Below are 519 nucleotides of genomic sequence, written 5' to 3'. Positions count from 1 at the left end.
TCGATAAGCAGTATCGGTAAGAGTAGTAATACCGTTAAAACCTTAACGATACCCATCCCTAATCCTGAGTCTTTTTCATTTAATATTTCAACAGCGACAACGTATTATTTCTTCAAGCTTGTATGAGATGTTGTTTTTACAGTTCATGAATCTTATAAAACGATTCTCATGATTTCCTGCACAGAACCTGAATTTGATCAGTATGCTGGTGGACAATGCAACTATAGGAGAATGGAACTTGCAGGGTCTCCCCAACGATGACCTGTCCATTCAGAATGGCATCATCGTAACAAAAGCTTCTCGTTATCCTCTGCTCATTGATCCTCAGGGCCAGGGCAAGATCTGGATCAAGAACCGTGAAAATAATAATGAGCTACAGGTACTGATTTGATACCAGTTTTAATCTAATTTGATTAAAGTTGGATTATATTATCATTACTGTAATTATCGGTGTAATTAAATCAATGTAGCAACTTTGAATTAGTGCGATTTAGCTAAAAAATTAAGCAAAAAGTCACT

The 519-nt window shown here is 36.0% G+C and overlaps 1 protein-coding gene across 1 annotated transcript in view; it reads left to right on the top strand.

Moving 5' to 3' along the window:
* Positions 1–519, top strand: part of dnah5l (dynein, axonemal, heavy chain 5 like) — a 68,681-nt gene that overhangs the window by 52,548 nt on the left and 15,614 nt on the right. Inside the window, exon 59 of the mRNA XM_016489435.1 lies at positions 185–381. Within this exon, the coding sequence (XP_016344921.1) occupies positions 185–381 (197 nt within the window). The remainder of the gene's footprint in view (positions 1–184; positions 382–519) is intronic.

Source organism: Sinocyclocheilus anshuiensis, unplaced genomic scaffold (assembly GCF_001515605.1).
Source record: "Sinocyclocheilus anshuiensis isolate Anshui unplaced genomic scaffold, SAMN03320099.WGS_v1.1 scaffold102, whole genome shotgun sequence".
NCBI classification, from domain to species: Eukaryota; Metazoa; Chordata; class Actinopteri; order Cypriniformes; family Cyprinidae; genus Sinocyclocheilus; species Sinocyclocheilus anshuiensis.
This window is presented reverse-complemented; position numbering and strand designations above follow the sequence as displayed.